Raw genomic sequence first — 17028 nt, forward strand, 5'->3', positions numbered from 1 at the left:
AATAGCTAGCTGCTGTGCCTATCTACTGTAGCTGGATGCAGTAGTGGATAGAGCAACCAGCACCCTACTTTCCCCTCCCCCACATACATTTGTCACATTTTAAAATACAGTTGCGAACAGTAGAGCTGTTAATATTTTTTCTCTTTCTGACTCAGCTTGAGCTCACCCTCCAAGTGAGTTCCCCATCAGCCAGGAGGAAAGAAATAAACCACAACTGGGCTTCCCTTCATGATAGTGTCCAGTACCACTGCTTCTATTGAGTGATGCTGAATAGAACAGTATAATATTGTTAGTTAACATGTTGTTTACAATCTACTGGCTATATTTTACACTTTGTCTTTGAAGACAGATTACTGAATTAATGGTGGACCCTGGGGGGTCCAAAGACTATGTCTAAGATTTCCAAAGGGGTCGGAACCTCCATTTGAAATCCCTTTTAGGGATCCACAAATGAAAAAAAGATTGAAAGCCACTGGCCTAGATCCATAGACCCTAACTGAAAATATAATTCAGTCCTTTCTTCCAGTCTTCAGAGAATGAGTTTTGTAATCCATGCTCATTAGGATTAAACCTGTCAAAAGAATAGATGTCCAGTGCACCAAAAGGGAAAATTAAACACACTGGGAACAGATTTGTTCCATTAATTGTAACATGAATACCAAACTAAACTGTGCTTCAAGAAAAAAAGTGCCCAGCAAGATTATACATCAAAGAGGGTTTTACTCCACCAGTAACATTTGAACTACACAGTTCTAAGAATATTTTTGCTCTGACTGGTTACTGCCTGATTTAACAGTAGCACTGTTATGGTGTGGGAGTACTGTATACTATACAAATATAATATCTTAGCATTGAAGATTTATATAACTTTGTCATTAAAATGGTCTAAGATCTTTACAGTGGCCACATTCTGATATTCTTACTTGTGTTGAGTATTACCTTACTCCTCAAATAGTCCTACTAACATCAGTGGCATAAGGTGCTAATCAATATGTTTGTAAAACCTTGGAGGTTTATAGCACTTTAGAGGACTGGGGCCTTGATCCTCAAATGCACATCCAGGAATATAAATTTTGTAAGTGTTGTTATACTCATTTTACAAATGAGACATAGATAAGGAGCTTGCTTAGGGACACAGATGGAGTTAGTGTCAGCAGTGTGACCAGAATGCAGGAATTTCTGGCTCCCATGCCTGGGCCTTTACTGATAACCGAGACACTCTCAGCTGTTGGTAACCCATCAGTAAGTATTGTTGATTAGTGACATCAGTCCTGATTAATCAGTGCTCAGTAGCCCCTTTGGGTATTTTCTACACTTTGAGCTGGAGGTGAAAATTCCAGCTTGAGGAGACATAGCTGTGTTAGTTCTGAATAGAGGGTAGCCTTGGTGGTGCGAGCAGGGGGAAGGACTAGCCACCCCCTGTACAATCCCATCTGGACCATAGATACATACTTAGGGCAGCTAGCCTTTCCCATGGCTTGCACCACCATGGCTATGCTATTTTTAGCATACTAGCTTGATGAGAGCTAGTGCAGGTGTCTCTTCTCGAGCTGGAATTTACACCTCCAGCTCAAAGCATAGGCACACTTTTTTTATAATAGCTTGCAGGGCAAACATAGGCCATAGGATGGGCACAAGCCCTCCTCCCACAGTGAATCACCAGTGAGGAGGCTGGTATACTGTGCGTAGAGCAAGCTCTGTGTGACCTCTGCAGCATCCGCTCCAGTGGAGGGGGCATTCTAGGACAGGCTGGCATGCACAAGAGGGGGGGCAGCAGAGACATAAGTACAGAGCAAGGGTGGATTTGGGGCAGACTGTATCCTGGTAGTTCTGAGTTCCTGGTATCTGACAGGAGCCATTGAAGCAGGGATGCAAGTTAGGGCAGCGCACAGAGCTTCTCTGGCCTGTGCATGGTGTTGTACCAACTCCCGGTATTCCCAGAATACATTCCTTCTCAACTGCTTATGCCTGTGCTAGTGCAGGGATGAATCTAGCCCAGCAAGCCTGATTCTCCTTTCACATCCTTGCAAATCAGGAGTAACTTCACTAACTTCAGGATAAAACATGTAAGGGAGGGAAGAATTAGCCCATTGTTCTTTAATAATCAGCTCTGATCTTGTGGGTGGTTCCCATAAAAACGTGATCTGAGTCAGCAACTGGGAGGAAGCTGGCTACCCTTTATTATAGCATTTGCAAACACGCCAAGGTCTGAGTTCATAGAATCATAGAATATCAGGGTTGGAAGGGACCTCAGGAGGTCATCTAGTCCAACCCCCTGCTCAAAGCAGGACCAATCCCCAACTAAATCATCCCAGCCAGGGCTTTGTCAAGCCTGACCTTAAAAATATCTAAGGAAGGAGATTCCATCACCTCCCTAGGTAACGCATTCCAGTGTTTCACCACCCTCCTAGCGAAAAAGTTTTTCCTAATATTCAACCTAAACCTCCCCCACTGCAACTTGAGACCATTACTCCTCGTTCTGTCATCAGCTACCACTGAGAACAGTCTAGATCAATCCTCTTTGGAACCCCCTTTCAGGTAGTTAAAAGCAGCTATCAAATCCCCCCTCCTTCTTCTCTTCTGCAGACTAAACAATCCCAGTTCCCTCAGCCTCTCCTCATAACTCATGTGTTCCAGTCCCCTAATCATTTTTGTTGCCCTCCGCTGGACTCTTTCCAATTTTTCCACATCCTTCTTGTAGTGTGGGGCCCAAAACTGGACACAGTACTCCAGATGAGGCCTCACCAATGTCGAATAGAGGGGAACGATCACGTCCTTCGATCTGCTGGCAATGCCCCTACGTATACATCCCAAAATACCATTGGCCTTCTTGTCAACAAGGCACACTGTTGACTCATATCCAGCTTCTCGTCCACTGTAACCCCTAAGTCCTTTTCTGCAGAACTGCTGCCGAGCCATTCGGTCCCTAGCCTGTAGCGGTGCATTGGATTCTTCCGTCCTAAGTGCAGGACTCTGCACTTGTCCTTGTTGAACCTCATCAGATTTCTTTTGGCCCAATCCGCCAATTTGTCTAGGGCCCTCTGTATCCTATCCCTACCCTCCAGCGTATCTACCTCTCCTCCCAGTTGAGTGTCATCTACAAACTTGCTGAGGGTGCAATCCACACCATCCTCCAGATCATTTATGAAGATATTGAACAAAACCGGCCCGAGGACCGACCCTTGGGGCACTCCACTTGATACCGGCTGCCAACTAAACATGGAGCCATTGATCACTACCCATTGAGCCCAACAATCTAGCCAACTTTCTATCCACCTTATAGTCCATTCATCCAGCCCATATTTCTTTAACTTACTGGCAAGAATACTGTGGGAGACCATGTCAAAAGCTTTGCTAAAGTCAAGGAACAACATGTCCACTGCTTTCCCTTCATCCACAGAGCCAATTATCTCGTCATAGAAGGCAATTAGATTAGTCAGGCATGACTTGCCCTTGGTGAATCCATGCTGACTGTGCTTCAGAATTGATTCCTTGAGGACCTCTCCTCCAAGTGCTTCAGAATTGATTCCTTGAGGACCTGCTCCATGATTTTTCCAGGGACTGAGGTGAGGCTGACTGGCCTGTAGTTCCCAGGATCCTCCTTCTTCCCTTTTTTAAAGATGGGCACTACGCAAGCAGGCCTGTACTGTAGGCCTGTATGGGCCGCAAATCTAGCCCATAGTTTTAATAAATGAGTAATAAGGCAAAATAAATTACAAAAGTATTATTTTTTTTAGGAATAATATGTCTTCTTGATAGCTATTTTTCCAGTTTACTTATCCCTGATGTTTAAAAGGAAAATGTTTTAGAGTACTTTGAGGACTACCTGCCTTTTAAAATGGACTGTTTTCATTTTTATCCTTATACTAGAATTTCCCCACAACGTGTTTAAAGCTGGGTCCAAACTTTATTTTTAAGATCCCAAACTGAAGAATAAATCATGGGGTTAAAAACATATATTTTAAAAATTGGGCCTGGCTACCCATGTCTATATCACATTTTGAAATATCGGAGAAATTAAATCTCATCACAAAATGTTAGGTTTAAAGTGGAAAATCTAACCATAGAACAGAGGCCTCAACTGATTATTCTGTAATATTTTTTATAAATTTATGTTGTCTCTAGGATACACTCTGTGGTGAACCACTCTTTTTGACATTTTCTGGCATGTTTGTTTCTCATAGATATACATTTACTTTTGATATCCCAAGATTAATATTGCAAGATTGCATTAGCTTTTTTACGTGTCCTCATATGGAATCATCATTTTTTCCATCAGCTCTTCCACCCAGGTCTTTTTCTGCAGTAATGTTGTGCAGCATTGGCTTCTTATTTTGCAATTGCATTTGTGATTTTTATTTTCTTTGTTCATGTCATTATTTGTATTGCAATAGTGCTTAGGAACCTCAATAATAGATCAGGGCACTGTACAAATGCATAATAAAAAGCCTCTGCCCCCAAGAGCTTTCCATCTACTTGACTTATCTTTGTTAAATTTTGGTTTATTTATCTGTACTTTCCCACAATTTGTCCTGAGCAAGAAGGACTGTTGTAGCATATTTTCTGTTATTTGATATTCCTTCCTTCCTTTCCCCAAAATCTGACACATTTGGTGTCAACTGTTAATTATTTTTTTTCACTCCTTGCTTCAGACTGGATACATTTGTCAAGTAGGGCCAAATCCTGCTCATGTTATTCGAGTCCCATTCACTTTAATGATTCATGATTTTTTGGGGTGCCTGACTTTTGATTTTGGGATGCTTGTGGTTGGCAACACTGTGTAATTTGTCTTCTCTGTAGATTTTGCTTGTCTCTTTTCTTATCTGCTTTGAATAATATTTCAATGCACATTTATATGCGAGGTTTGCTAGATTGTAACATGGAAAATGGGATGGGGTGGGGTGGAGAAGTAGGCATGATGTATTGTAGTACAGACAACAGGAACCTCACTCTATGTATCATAGAAAGATTGTGATTAGAGATGAGCCCTAAACTGCCAAGTTAATTGCTGATCTACTTTCCCAAGCTCAGCTGGTGTATTTATAAGTGTTGAGCAATTCAGGGCCATTATAGAATATGACTGAAATATAGAAGTTCAGATCCAAACTTTGGGAAACTGGGAGGAGGAGGAGGAGAGGAGCAGAGCTGCGGTAAGGGATCATGTACATCTCTAGCTGAGATAACTCCCTGGACTTAGCGGGGGACATGTGGAGATGGATGGTTTGGTTCGTTGGTTCATCCGTCATGACTCAGGGAATCTCTGTGGGGAGTTTTCAGAGTAGCAGCCGTGTTAGTCTGTATCCGCGAAAAGAACAGGAGTACTTGTGGCACCTTAGAGACTAACCAATTTATTTGAGCATAAATTTTCGTGAGCTACAGCCCACTTCATCGGATACAGTGAGCTGTAGCTCACAAAAGCTTATGCTCAAATAAATTGGTTAGTCTCTAAGGTGCCACAAGTACTCCTGTTCTTTCTGGAGGGAGAGTGTGGAGCAGACAGGAAGAGAGAATGAGAGACTGGAGGACAAGGAGGAAGAAAAAGAAAGGAGACAGGGAGATACAGAGAATGAGGAGGATGTGAGGAGAAGAAGGGAGAGAGAGAGACGACTCTTAAATAGGAAGGGCAGGGGGAAATGAAAGAGAAAAGAGGAGAGGGAGAATGTGTGTGTGAGAGAGAGACAGGCGTGTGTGTGGGGGGGGTGTTGAACACAGGAGCCAAGGGGCGGGACTCTGTCCTTGAACTGAGGGTAGAACTGCGCCGGAGAACGCCTGGCGTGTGAAGTTCTCGGACTTCCCTGGCGTGTGGGGAATTTGGGTGCCCAGCCTCTCCTGACAGCCGTTTCGCTGCAGCTCGAAGTTCCTGGAGCCCAGCACCGCCGGGCGCTGCGTCGTGTCGCCTCCTTCTTCTTCCCCACGGCCTGCTGAGGGAGCCCGGGGAAAGTGGCCCCCGCTCAATCCCTGAGCGCTCTGCGGCCCCTGCCAGGGGCTGCAACCGCTGCTCTGCGAGCTGGAGTTCGGGCCGTTGCCGCCGGCTCAGAATCGCTGCCCTGGCTGCAGCTCCGCGCCGCCAATGCAGGGAGCCCAGGAGCAGCGGGAAGGTACGAGGTGAGGTGCCAGCGCCTGGTTTCGCCTCAGCTCTGACCACTTCCATGGGAACCTGAGGTGGGAGGGAGCTTTGCTTGGGGCTGGGGTGGGGTTGCCGCTGCCTGCCAAGCGGTAAGGGACAGATCCTGCCGGGGCCATTGTGAGCGGCTCGTCTGGCCATCCCCAAACAGCCGCGAACAACAACAGATACCGAGTGGTGAACTGGCCACATCTGCTTCAGAGAAAGCCCCCTGGAGGGAACTCCAGCGGCGCCTCCCGTCCCATGACACGGAGGGAAGGTTGAGTCATTTAGAGGTTAAAGGGAGGTTTCACACTAGCTTAGCCGAGGCTGCGCTACAGGGTAGGTTGGGTTTCCCCACCCACACCCACCCACAGCTCTTTCCCAGCCTGCTGACTGACAGGGGGCTTTGTAGGGCTTTCACGACACCCCTGTACCTAAAGCGGTACAACCACTGGCGGCTGTGTGTGCACGCTGCAGAGGGTTTTGAGGAAAACCACCACGGATTTTGTAGGATTCACACATCAGGCAGGGTTTGCAGGGTCAAGTTTATTAAAGATAAGTAAGGATAATAGGCGGGAAACGGATAGGACCCTACATTTTCAAAGCATTATACAAACACTAACTCATTTATCCTTGTATTACACCTGAGAAAGGCAGAGAGGTGAAGTGACTTGCTCAAGGCTACAGAATGAGTCAGTGGCAAATCCAGGATTACACTGTAGTGGCCTGATTCTTCTGGAACATGTTTACTCCATTAACTGCTTATTTCATAGTCCTGCAAACAGCCTGGGATTTTCAAAAGAGTTCAAGGGAGTTAGGTGCCCAACTCCCAGGGTGCCTTACTCTTTTAGGTTGCTTTGAAAATTTCACTCTCTACAACATGAGTAATTTTACTCATTCAAGTAGTCCCATTGCATATGTCTGCACTGCAGCTGGGAGCCAGCCTCCCTGCCTGCGTAGACAGACTTGTGCTTGCGCACTGAAAGTAACAGGGGTGCAAAGTCTACACTAGCAGAGGATTGGGCTAGCCACCCAACTCCCTAGGTCTGTGTTTGAGTGATTAGCTTGAGCCTCCCAAGGTACAGCATGCTAGTTTGAGCCCTGCCAGTGCCAGTTTGCACACCCAGCTGCAGAGTAGACATACCCATTGAGTTCAAAGTCACTCTGTGTAAGTATCTGTAGGACCGGGGCTTTATGCTGATATAAGTGGAAGAAGAATCAAGCCCAGGAAACTTCTGATTCTCAGTCCTGTACCTCAGTCACTACACAATGCTGCCTCAAGTTTTGTAAAATTGACATACCAAGGAGATGAAAGAGCACATGGTGTTGTAATTACACAGGATTCTGAAATTAAAAGCAGCAGATGATATATAGACTTCAAAACAGAGCTAGTGTTAATTAACCTGTAATAGATAGTTGTGTGAATTAACTTTAATGTTTGTGAAGTTCTTTGAAGAGGAAAACCACTATGCACAGTAAGTGTGAAATATTGCTAAATTCTTACTCTCTGCCAGTGGTACTTCAACAGGGACACCTTTGTGAGGTGGGAATGGCTATGGATCTAATTTAATGTGTGTGTGAGGGGCTATTTTACCCCAAATAATTTGGTTTTATGAGGTGGTATGTTTATTTTTCTCCATACTACTAAAAATTTGTGAACATGTATAAGCATGCTTTTATATTTGTATGTAGATACTTTCTCATCTGTACATAGGGCCATATGCACTCTTTTGCAGTAAAAGAATAGAAACATTTTTTGATCTTCAAACATTTGTTACAGAATTGAGCTACTGAGGACCCCAATTCTGCAGCTTTTTTAGAAGTCTACTTGCATGAAACTGTAGTAACTGTTAATGGCTATGGATAACGAACTCATTGCAGAGATCATAAAACTAGATACCGTGTAGGGGAGTGGGGAAGTATGGAGCAGTGAGCTGCTTCACACATGGTAGAATCTGCAGTAAAGACCTTAGTGTGTGGAAATGTATAGAAAACTTTCAGGTTTCTTGTAATCTGAGGTGAAGACAGCCACCACTGCTTAGCTATCTGTATAAATGTTTATCAATGTTTTATTGTTTTCTGTAGTGGTACTTCAGGTCTTGAGCAGAAATCCCTATTAATTTCCAAGGGGAGTTGTGCTTTAAAAATCAGTGATAAAACAAGAGGTTGTGACTTGCCAGGGTAGCACATATATTGTAGTATTTTGGCCTCACTCCCCACGGACTTCCTCAAACCTCAGTTCCATTTTTGATTTTGCAGTTCTTCTCCCTGGGATCATTGTTGTGCTCTTAGTTTGTCTGGTAATATTTGTGCATAGAATCTGGAGTGAGGTGTTTTGCAGGGAGTTTCTTGCTTTTTCAGCAGCTATGAAAATGCATGGACCATAATTAGGATCTATAGTAGAACCTCACAGTACAAACACCAGAGTTACGAACTGACCAGTCAACCACACACCTCATCTTGAACCAGAAGTACACAATCAGAAGCAGAGACCAAAAAAAAAAAGTAGTGCTGTACTATATGTAAACTACTTAAATGCAAAAAAAAAAATCCTTTTTTTTTATTCTTCTGCATATAAAGTTTCAACGCTGTATTAAATCAATGTGTAGTTGTAAACTTTTGAAAGAGCAACCATAACATTTTGTTCAGAGTTATGAACATTTCAGAGTTACAGACTCCATTCCCGAGGTGTTCATAACTCCGAGTTTCTCCTGTATTTTGTTTTGCCATTCATGAGTTGAAGTGAAAGAAAACTGCAGAGGCTCAGCAACTTTTTGCCTAAATTTGGATTTAGAAGCTAATTTTTGTCTTCCAGATAGGAATATTTAGCTTTTAGCAATGTTTGTTTTTGCATAAAGATGGGTTCAAACCCAAGTGCTGGACCTGAATACTTAAACTATGTGAGAGTTTGCACCTAAACTTTGAAGCTCTGATTCTCATCTTGATTTTTGTTCACTGGTATATTTAGTGAGCGACTAAAAGTAAAACAGTCATATGCTACAAATCTTTCAAACAAGATATTTTAAGTATGTTTTGTATCTACTTTTCTGAGGCTGTTATGAACCTAATAGTTTTATAAATATCTTCTTTGAAGCAATGCTTAGTGCAACCACAGTCAATTTATTCTGATCTTTTTAGGTATGCTTTTTTGGAAGATATAAGGTGTGTGTATGTGTGTATATATATACACACCCTAAACAATTTCATCAACAATGTAGATGTTAACCTATTTGCTCTGAACCAGCTGTTTCTTTCCTATGTGGTACTGATATTCCATAAAACTTAGTTGCTTTTAAGGAGACTTACCAAGTATACTACACAGCACTGCCTGAAATATGGTTCATGCACTGAATCCCTGATGTAACATTAAGATAGACCTTTAGTGAGTTTAAAGACCCCCAATTCAGTGTTAGAACCACATTCTCTTCTTAATTTGCTCCACTGAGCCCAGGTACTTCAAGGTCTGAGATTTGTGTGAGTGTTATTTTGTATCAGCTCTCTCTCACTGTCTACACACACCTAGGAATACATAAATGGTGTGAATGAGAAGTTTTAACTGGTTGTTGGGGCTTATTCCAAGTCTTCAGCTTATCTAGCTTGATATTCAATAATATGAAATTTACTGTCTGTATTTTAAGTTCCTAAAAGTTTCTGTTAGGTTCAAGAATCTTGTAATTATTTTGAGTACTACATATGATAACCTCTCCCCCATTAGTACAAAAACTATAATAAATACACTTAGAATCCTTTTGAAGTTGTCTGTGTGCACTGAGCTATATTGCAAGCAGCTTAAATTCAGTTAAATCTCACATTCCTTCTGAACAATAATTCCATATGAATTGTCATTTTTTCACTTATAATACATAAGGGTGATTGGCAGAGGGATCCTCTTAATAGGAGACTTCAAAGAATTTTGTGGGTTTAAGTCAATTCCTTTAACGTTATTTTAAACTAGCCTTTTTGTGTTTAATTTTCTAGGTCTCTTTATTTAAATTTTAACCAGAATCTATCTTGGAGAAAGCGAGGCTGTACAATTGCTTCCTTGCAGCTATTTTTATCCATAGCAAGGATTTGGATTGAAGGTTAGTTCCTGTGAACCTGTATGGTGTTCCCCCCCCCTCCCCCGACCCCTTTCTTTCTAAATCATGTTCCTCAAGTTTTAAATGTTATTTTGGAGTTTTAATCGCTTGACTCCCATGAAAGCTGTAGCAAGCAAGCTAAACCACTGCACAAGACTAAAAGTTGAAACTGATATAGTATATAGAATTATTACATTGTACTATGACAGGTTTCAGAGTAACAGCCGTGTTAGTCTGTATTCGCAAAAAGAAAAGGAGTACTTGTGGCACCTTAGAAACTAACCAGTTTATTTGAGCATAAGCTTTCGTGAGCTACAGCTCACTTCATCGGATGCATACTGTGGAACTTTCCACAGTATGCATCCGATGAAGTGAGCTGTAGCTCACGAAAGCTTATGCTCAAATAAATTGGTTAGTCTCTAAGGTGCCACAAGTACTCCTTTTCTTTTTACATTGTACCATGTTAGTCATCAAATAAAGGACTTTATAAATATGCTCTAATAATCTGTGACTAACAAATATCTCATATACATTCATTGAGGTAGCCATAGCTCCAAAGTCGCTATTATGAAGTAAACATCTCTATACGAAATGTGTATTAACCGGGGGTGGGGTTAAAGCAGTGCACAGGAGCATCATGTAAGTGGTGTGCTTTAAACCATGGAAATGTAAACAATGTACTTGAATTTCCATAGGTGCTTTTATTAGGTCCCGGTCAAGTTACAGGTGCTCAACACTGTTCAGGATCAAGCTGTAAGAGTTGAGATGCTTGACATCTGAGTATCAGGCCCTTAATGCCTAAACAAAGGGACATGTTTTAATTGTTTTTATTACTTCTCCCAAATCGCCTAACTAAGGCTTGGCTACACCTAGTTTTTGTACTGTTTATAACTATTTCAGATAGGGGAGTGATTTTTTTAACCTGAAATAGTTATTCTGGTATAGCTTATTCCCCTTTCAGTATGGGAATAATTATACTGGTATAACTGCACCCATGCTGGACTTTGTACTGCTTTAACTATACTGCTATAGCTAAAATGGAACAATTTTTGTGTATTAAAAATTCTGTTGACTTCCATGACACTGAAGATTGTGCAAACTCTGAAAAGTTGGGCGGTGAGAAATCTGGACTTGAGTGGCTCTCTGTCATGCCAGAGGAATTTCACTCTACAACAGTGGAACATCTCTTTGGGTAGCTAACAAACTGATGATACTTAATTGCATCTGTAGTTTGTTTTGGTCCACATGGCGCTTTAGTGTCAGTGTTATCTTTTGGAACCTAATTGGGTTCAAACTTGCTGTGGTAGCTAAATAAATGGTACAACTTCATTTATTTTACACACTTAATTCCGTGTTTCCTCCCCTGAGAAATTGTATGAATTGTAAGTAAGAAAACAATATGTCCTGAATGAATAGGCATGTTGGATATAGTCTCTTATATTTCAGCAATTATGTTTCATTCCTTTGATACATTTTTACTCCAGAAATAATGATAAACTGTATTTTATATAATCATGAGGTTTAAAATGTTCTGCTTCAAGCAACATATGTTGTCAAAATCAATATTATGTTACTGTATCAAAGATATGTAATAACCATAGGGAGCAAGTTCTCCTGACTGAGTCCCTTACCATGTCAGCTGGAAGCTGCTCTCCATAGGTATGGTGTTTTCTCTCTCTCTCTTTCCCTCTCTCTGCCCGCCCCCAGTCTCCCATGTGTGGAGCACCTGCAGGATTGGGGAGTCTCAAAGGCTACAGATTGAAGATAATTCTAGGATCATGCACTTTCCTTTTACCTTTCATAGGTAATTCTGTTTAGCACCCAATCAGGAAACTAAACATGCAAAAGGACTTGGCCAGACATATTGAACCATGTGCCCTGTAACACCCTGCTCTAGCACAGGGAGTTTGAGATAACAGCCCTAATTTTTTTAAGGATTTTTTTTTTTAAAGGAAGTAGGCCAGAGGAATCATAATTTAAAGCTAAGTAGAAAATTCCATTTTTATTTTTAAAGGCAGGTGAAACTCAGCATTATGTAGGTGTTTGTTTATTTTGTCATTTTTTCTTAGTTTTCATTTTCATTCTTGTGCAGTGTATTTGCTGAATGTAAACCATTTTGGCATTTGAGGGAAGGGCATGTAGCGTGGGGAGCAGCAGTATTTTGGATGTGTGCCATCTTGTGATTAGGCAAACTGGTGGTTGTGTGTATATCTGCCTTCACTTCTTCTCTAAAAATGTTTTACTTAAATGTTGCCTGTAGTAAGACATTTAATTTACTTGAACAAAACATAATTGTGCTTTGTTTGGAAGTTTCTCTAGTGTTCCAGAAGGATGCTTATTTTTTGCACCTTCATAATTTTTCCTTTTTTAAAATTACTTGAAACCACCAAAAGCCCTTTTTACTTAATATACTCCTCAGAAGTGACTCTGGTATTCTTTCCGAGGCAAATTTGCAGGATTTGTCCCCATTACCATCTTAGAACAATATTTTTGAATAACACCTCAAATGTTTTACTTTCAAGTTCAGTGTTTTGAGGAGGATAGAGTTAAATTCCTCTCTCATGTTACTAACTGTATGAGTCACTAGAATTGGTAACAGAAATACTTCTCATAATCTTTGGAAAGAACCTTTCAGCACTGTTTTGCTGCGTAGCATCGACGTAGAAGACACAAAGGCAGTGCCTTAATATAAAAGTAGAACTGTTTGTACTTGAGATCATCAACAAGCATATTAACTTGAACCAGATGAACAAAATCAGCAGAGCTTCTTACACCCATATAACTTCCAAGATTTCAGCCAAAATCAAGACAGAAACAGATCAGCACTAAGGGCCAGATTGTGCCATTTAAGTTTTGGTGGTTTGGAGGTGGGGAGAGACAGAATCAACAGTTTAAATTACTGGGCAAGTGTTAGTGTATATCAGTGGTACTATATGGCCCATTTATTTTGCCTCACTTCTGGCATTAGAAAAAATAAAAACAGACCTGTTGAATTATTCCACTTGCCACAAAATGACAGGTAAGACTTAATGGGAACAAATTCAGTGGAATGAAATATCTTTGATTGCTATTAAACTCCATAAGTTATAACAACAAAAGTGTTCTGTACTTGAGTGTATTAACTCTTATTCACATATTCATAGATATGAAAGAACATTTTGTGTGTGTGCATGTCTGCGTGCACGTGTGTGGGCGAGATTACTGAGAAGGACACAGAGTATTGAAACACTTGAGTCTGTTTATTTTTTTTATGGGATAAACTACTAAAGCTACTTGTCTCTACAGACAGGACTGCCCTTCTCCCCTCCCCCCCAACTGAAATCACTTAGATTTTTTGCTTTGCTTTGTTTTTTCAACAAACAAAACCAGTACTTTGCCAGTAGTAGTTTTTCAACATAGTAATGTCATACCCTTTCACCCTCTATTTCACCAATGTAAATTACTGCAAAACTGACTAATGTTCCTTCCAGGAGACAGGATTGTAGATTAGATGAACCAATGGTATGAGCCATTCTATAATTCCTATTTTCATAAAGCTACCCTTTTTTGGAAATACAACAGTCTGGAAAGAATACACATTTACATTTTTTGTGGGGGTGCATGAGCACACTCACTTCTGCTTTCATTGAAATGAGTGAGTAGGAGATTGTACTCTTCAAGGGCATTTAGTAACTGAAAGGTGACTCCAGTCTTAAGAACAGGTGCAACTTTGGCATCAGCACTGCAATTTTCCCCATCAATTTGCTTGAATTTTATTCTAGGATGTTTTGTAATGTATTTGGTTGGCTTCATGCTTTTGTGGCTTCTGGTCACTGCAGGGAAAAAAGTAGGTGCTCGGAACTAAGGGATTAAGCCCACTCACATCTATATTGCAAACTAGTGATTCTTCTGCTGCATTAAAGAATACCATGTTAGTGGTGCTGGATTCAGTATGGTAGAAATTTGCATTGTTCCCTATTGCCTCCTGCTTTAAGTTCCTTTGTGCAGAGACTAACAGTAGCATTCATGGTCTTCCAAAGGTGTCTAGTTTCCAGGCATTTTTTTCCCCCCTTACCTGCTCAGTGGTTCTCAACCAGGGATACACAGAGCCCTGGGGGTACTCAGAGGTCTTCCAGAGGGTACTCAACTCATTTAGATCAGTTTCTCATCCTGGAGGTTGTGATCCCCAGGGAGGGTTGCGGGACAGATTTAGGGGGATTGCAAGTTCAGGGCCAGCATTTGGGGTGGCAAACAGGGAAACTGGCTGGGTCCCCACGCCACAAGGGGGCCCCACAAAGCTAAGTTACATGCTTCAGTTCCGAGCAGCGGGGCTCAGGCTTCAGCCCGCTGCCAGGAGCTCTGGCTTCAGACAAGGCTCAACTATCACACTGAAATGTAAGTACAATATTTATATTTCCATTAATCTATTTTATAATTATATGGTAAAAATGAGAAAGTAAGCAATTTTTCAGTAACAGTGTGCTGTGACACTTTTTTGCATTTTTATGTCTGATTTTGTAAGCAAGTAGTTTGTAAGTGAGGTGAAACTTGGGGTACACAAGACAAATCAGACTCCTGAAAGGGGTACAATAGTTTGGAAAGATTGAGAACCACTGTGATAAACATCCTAACTACCATTAGCAGTGGGATGGGGTTCTATAGTCCTTGATGTGGGCCATAGCACCATTACAATTTTAGGGTCCTGCCCCTTTTGAAACCTGGACTGTTCTAATGCAATTGCCAATAATAGAGCCTAGCACATGGTATTTTTTATAAAATGGACACTGGTTCATTAGGAGGTGGATTGGAACATGAGCTCATTTCACATACAGGTGTCAGATAGTGACTGACAGATTGTTACCACCAACTTGGAATGGATCTGAAGTTGGAATGGATGCTGACAACCTAGAAGTGAAAGGCTCTATATGCCATATATAATCCTCTGAGCCACCTACTTCCATCTGCTTGTTTACATTTTCAGTACATTATGATTATCTTGCCTTCTGAGTGTACCTTTGTATGTACACTTGTATCTATATAACATATTTGTTCCTCTGAATGGAACAGGAGTTAATTATGTGGTGAGACTTGTGAGGTCTGACCTGGGGGAGAGGATAAAGTACATTTAAGGTATGTATTTTTAAAAAGTCCTTGTGCAAGTTCTTTGGAGCATTAGGCACATATTTCAAAAGCAAAATGACTGCCATTGCAGGTCAGCTTCAAGGAGCTAAATAATGGCATTCTGTATTTGTTGCACTGTGGTCAAAAACTATTTGGAATAATTATAATGCATGAGGAAGAAATGTCCACAATCTACTGGTTTGCACTGAAGTGATTATGCAATGTGAAATTTCCGAGCATTGCCTGTTACTTGAGGGATTTTTCTACCCACTACAGATGTAGGGTGTTTTTTTTTTTTTTCAATTCTGATTCTAACTTATCTTAAGTATGTTGTTGGAAGGACCTCTTTTTCTTTTTATTAGGTTATGCCAAGTGTCTTAGTGGTATGAACATGTCTGGCAATCGCTGCATAGTATCTGAAAATTGTTGATTTAACTTTTGCAGAGGGGATTGTTTGCAGCACTTGCTGCTGAAGCAGCATCATTATTTAATTACATACACTTAAAATCTATGCTTTAACATGCTATTTGCTTAAGGCAATGTGCTAGTTAGAAGCTGTTCTGCCTGTTTGTGTGTGTGTAAATGAGAGACTTTCCAGAAAGCAGCAGAGCTGTAACCATTTGCATTCAATGAAAAGTACAGAATGCTGTACATCTAGTAAAGGGTTGATAATGTGGCTTTCTGGATGTAAGGGCTCTTGTCTCAGAGAACAAGGAGCAGCAGTTAGTAACCTTCTCCCTATCCTCTCTGATTTTTCACTGTGGCAAAGGTAAATTATTTTATTTTATTTTTTCATTACTCCTCTGACACTGTTGATACTGGGGTTTACAATGAAACCATCAAAGATTTTTCCACAGTTCCGTTGTCAGACAGAAATGCACAAGATAATTTTCAGTAAACTGAGGCATTTTGCTGGACAGTAGGGGAGGGAGGAGCACAAGGGTCTGTTGGGTAATTTTAATGGAAAGTTGTTAATTGTGAGTAGAGGTCTTTAGTGTTATACTAAATTCACTGTGGGCCTATTCATGAAGGCTTTATTCTGATGGAGTTTTGCCTAACTAAGGAGTTAAGGAAAAAGAGATAATCTGAGCTTTAGGGGTCAAATGCTGGTCCCCTGTGGTTTTTTAAAGACCAAAATGATAGACTTGATATAGGGGAATCTATGCTGGGAATGCAGAAGGTAGATTATCATCGTTTCTACCTTCGCCAACCTGTGGCAATGAAACATGGGCTAACTTGATGACCATGACCTGTTTGCAACTCTCATGTAATTTTTAGACCTTCTGATCACTCCCCTATCATCAGTCTTGCATTGGTGTCCTGTGCAGACTTTTTGTGGCCTGGTATCCTCCAAACTGATTGTATCTGTTCTGATTGCATACTTTCCTGTAGAACCCCCTTGTCTGTAAGCAGGTCCAGGATATCCCTGAGTAATTAAAGTGATAGTTCTACAATTTTTAACACAGATTTCTATACACCACCCACTAGAATTCCTACACCATACACTACAACACTCCTTGTAAGAAGCAGGGAGAAGAAAAGGGGAATGCCAAATTTCCCTTGTCGCTTCAACACTAATATGGATGTTTCCTGAGACTATCATCTGTGCAAGACAGTGACAATAACATAGCTGCCATAAGTTGGGTGTCTGAAGGTGTTCACTTATGCTTTTGTTCTGGGGTTTTATTTTCCTCCATGTAATGTTTCCTTCTATCAGATCAGAGCATGATCTCTAGCATAGCC

At 41.1% G+C, this 17028-nt stretch overlaps 1 protein-coding gene across 1 annotated transcript in view; it reads left to right on the forward strand.

Annotated features, from left to right (window-relative positions):
- Positions 1-5741: 5741 nt before the first annotated feature.
- Positions 5742-17028, forward strand: part of ARHGEF3 (Rho guanine nucleotide exchange factor 3) — a 317845-nt gene continuing 306558 nt past the window's right edge. The window contains exon 1 of the mRNA XM_074957735.1: positions 5742-6105. Coding sequence (XP_074813836.1) covers positions 6071-6105 — 35 coding nt within the window. The 5' untranslated portion in view covers positions 5742-6070. The remainder of the gene's footprint in view (positions 6106-17028) is intronic.

The sequence above is a fragment of the Natator depressus genome, chromosome 7 (assembly GCF_965152275.1).
Source record: "Natator depressus isolate rNatDep1 chromosome 7, rNatDep2.hap1, whole genome shotgun sequence".
NCBI classification, from domain to species: domain Eukaryota; kingdom Metazoa; phylum Chordata; order Testudines; family Cheloniidae; genus Natator; species Natator depressus.